At 36.9% G+C, this 841-nt stretch overlaps 1 protein-coding gene across 1 annotated transcript; it reads left to right on the forward strand.

Moving 5' to 3' along the window:
- Window positions 1-114: 114 nt before the first annotated feature.
- LOC108254225 (serine/threonine-protein kinase PLK4-like) lies at window positions 115-655 on the forward strand (the record flags this gene model as incomplete). Its single annotated transcript, XM_017449227.1, has 2 exons — window positions 115-227; window positions 563-655. Coding segments are annotated over 2 exons (206 nt in total), but the record flags the coding sequence as incomplete, so codon positions are not given.
- Window positions 656-841: the final 186 nt, after the last annotated feature.

Raw genomic sequence — 841 nt, forward strand, 5'->3', positions numbered from 1 at the left:
TCTGTGTTCAATTCTTTGTACTGGTAAATAATTCATACATCAAGATATCAAGTTATTGAAGTTATAAACTACATCTACTTACAGGTCCTTAATTGCTTTATTCTTATTTTCTAGCCCGAGATCTTCTAGAGCAGATAGTTCATGGACTGTTGTATCTTCAATCTCAGAATATCGTTCATCGTGACATCAAACCAGACAATCTACTACTCACTGAAGACATGCAAGTGGTAAGTAAACTGGAATGGACACTGGACAGTCATTTATTGAGGAGCTGGATAAAATCTCTGTAATAGAGACAAGGTGGCATGAAGCTTGATATACTCTCGCAGTGGGAAAGTTTACTCTCACATGACATCTTTTTTTTTTTTTACAAGAGAGCTAGTTTTCTCCGAAAGGTCTAAATTCCCATCTCTTGGGGTTGTTAGGACTAGTAAGTCCAAATGGAATGAAGCACTGTAACTTTTAAATGGTATGAGGTATCATAAAGACTAGTGTACTTAATCTCTTGCAATCTCGAGAAATACCGAGACAGTAATGCTGATTGGCGTTTGTTTTGTTGCAGAAAATTGCTGATTTTGGATTGGCCGCTCAGTTGAGTACCCCTGATGATAAACATATGACAATGTGTGGAACTCCCAACTATATTTCTCCTGAGGTAAGTAATAGCAATAAAAAATACATGCTTGGAAAATTTCATATTGAGGTCCGATCCCCCTTGTCGTTCGGAAAAAATCGTGTCGCTTGTAGTATGAACTCTCTTATTTAAATTACTCGTACCTACATTACTTACCTACTAGGTCTTACTACTTAGGATAGGACATTTTGTGTCGTTCGGAAAAAA

Source organism: Diaphorina citri, unplaced genomic scaffold (genome assembly GCF_000475195.1).
Source record: "Diaphorina citri unplaced genomic scaffold, Diaci psyllid genome assembly version 1.1 scaffold22514, whole genome shotgun sequence".
Classification (NCBI taxonomy): domain Eukaryota; kingdom Metazoa; phylum Arthropoda; class Insecta; order Hemiptera; family Psyllidae; genus Diaphorina; species Diaphorina citri.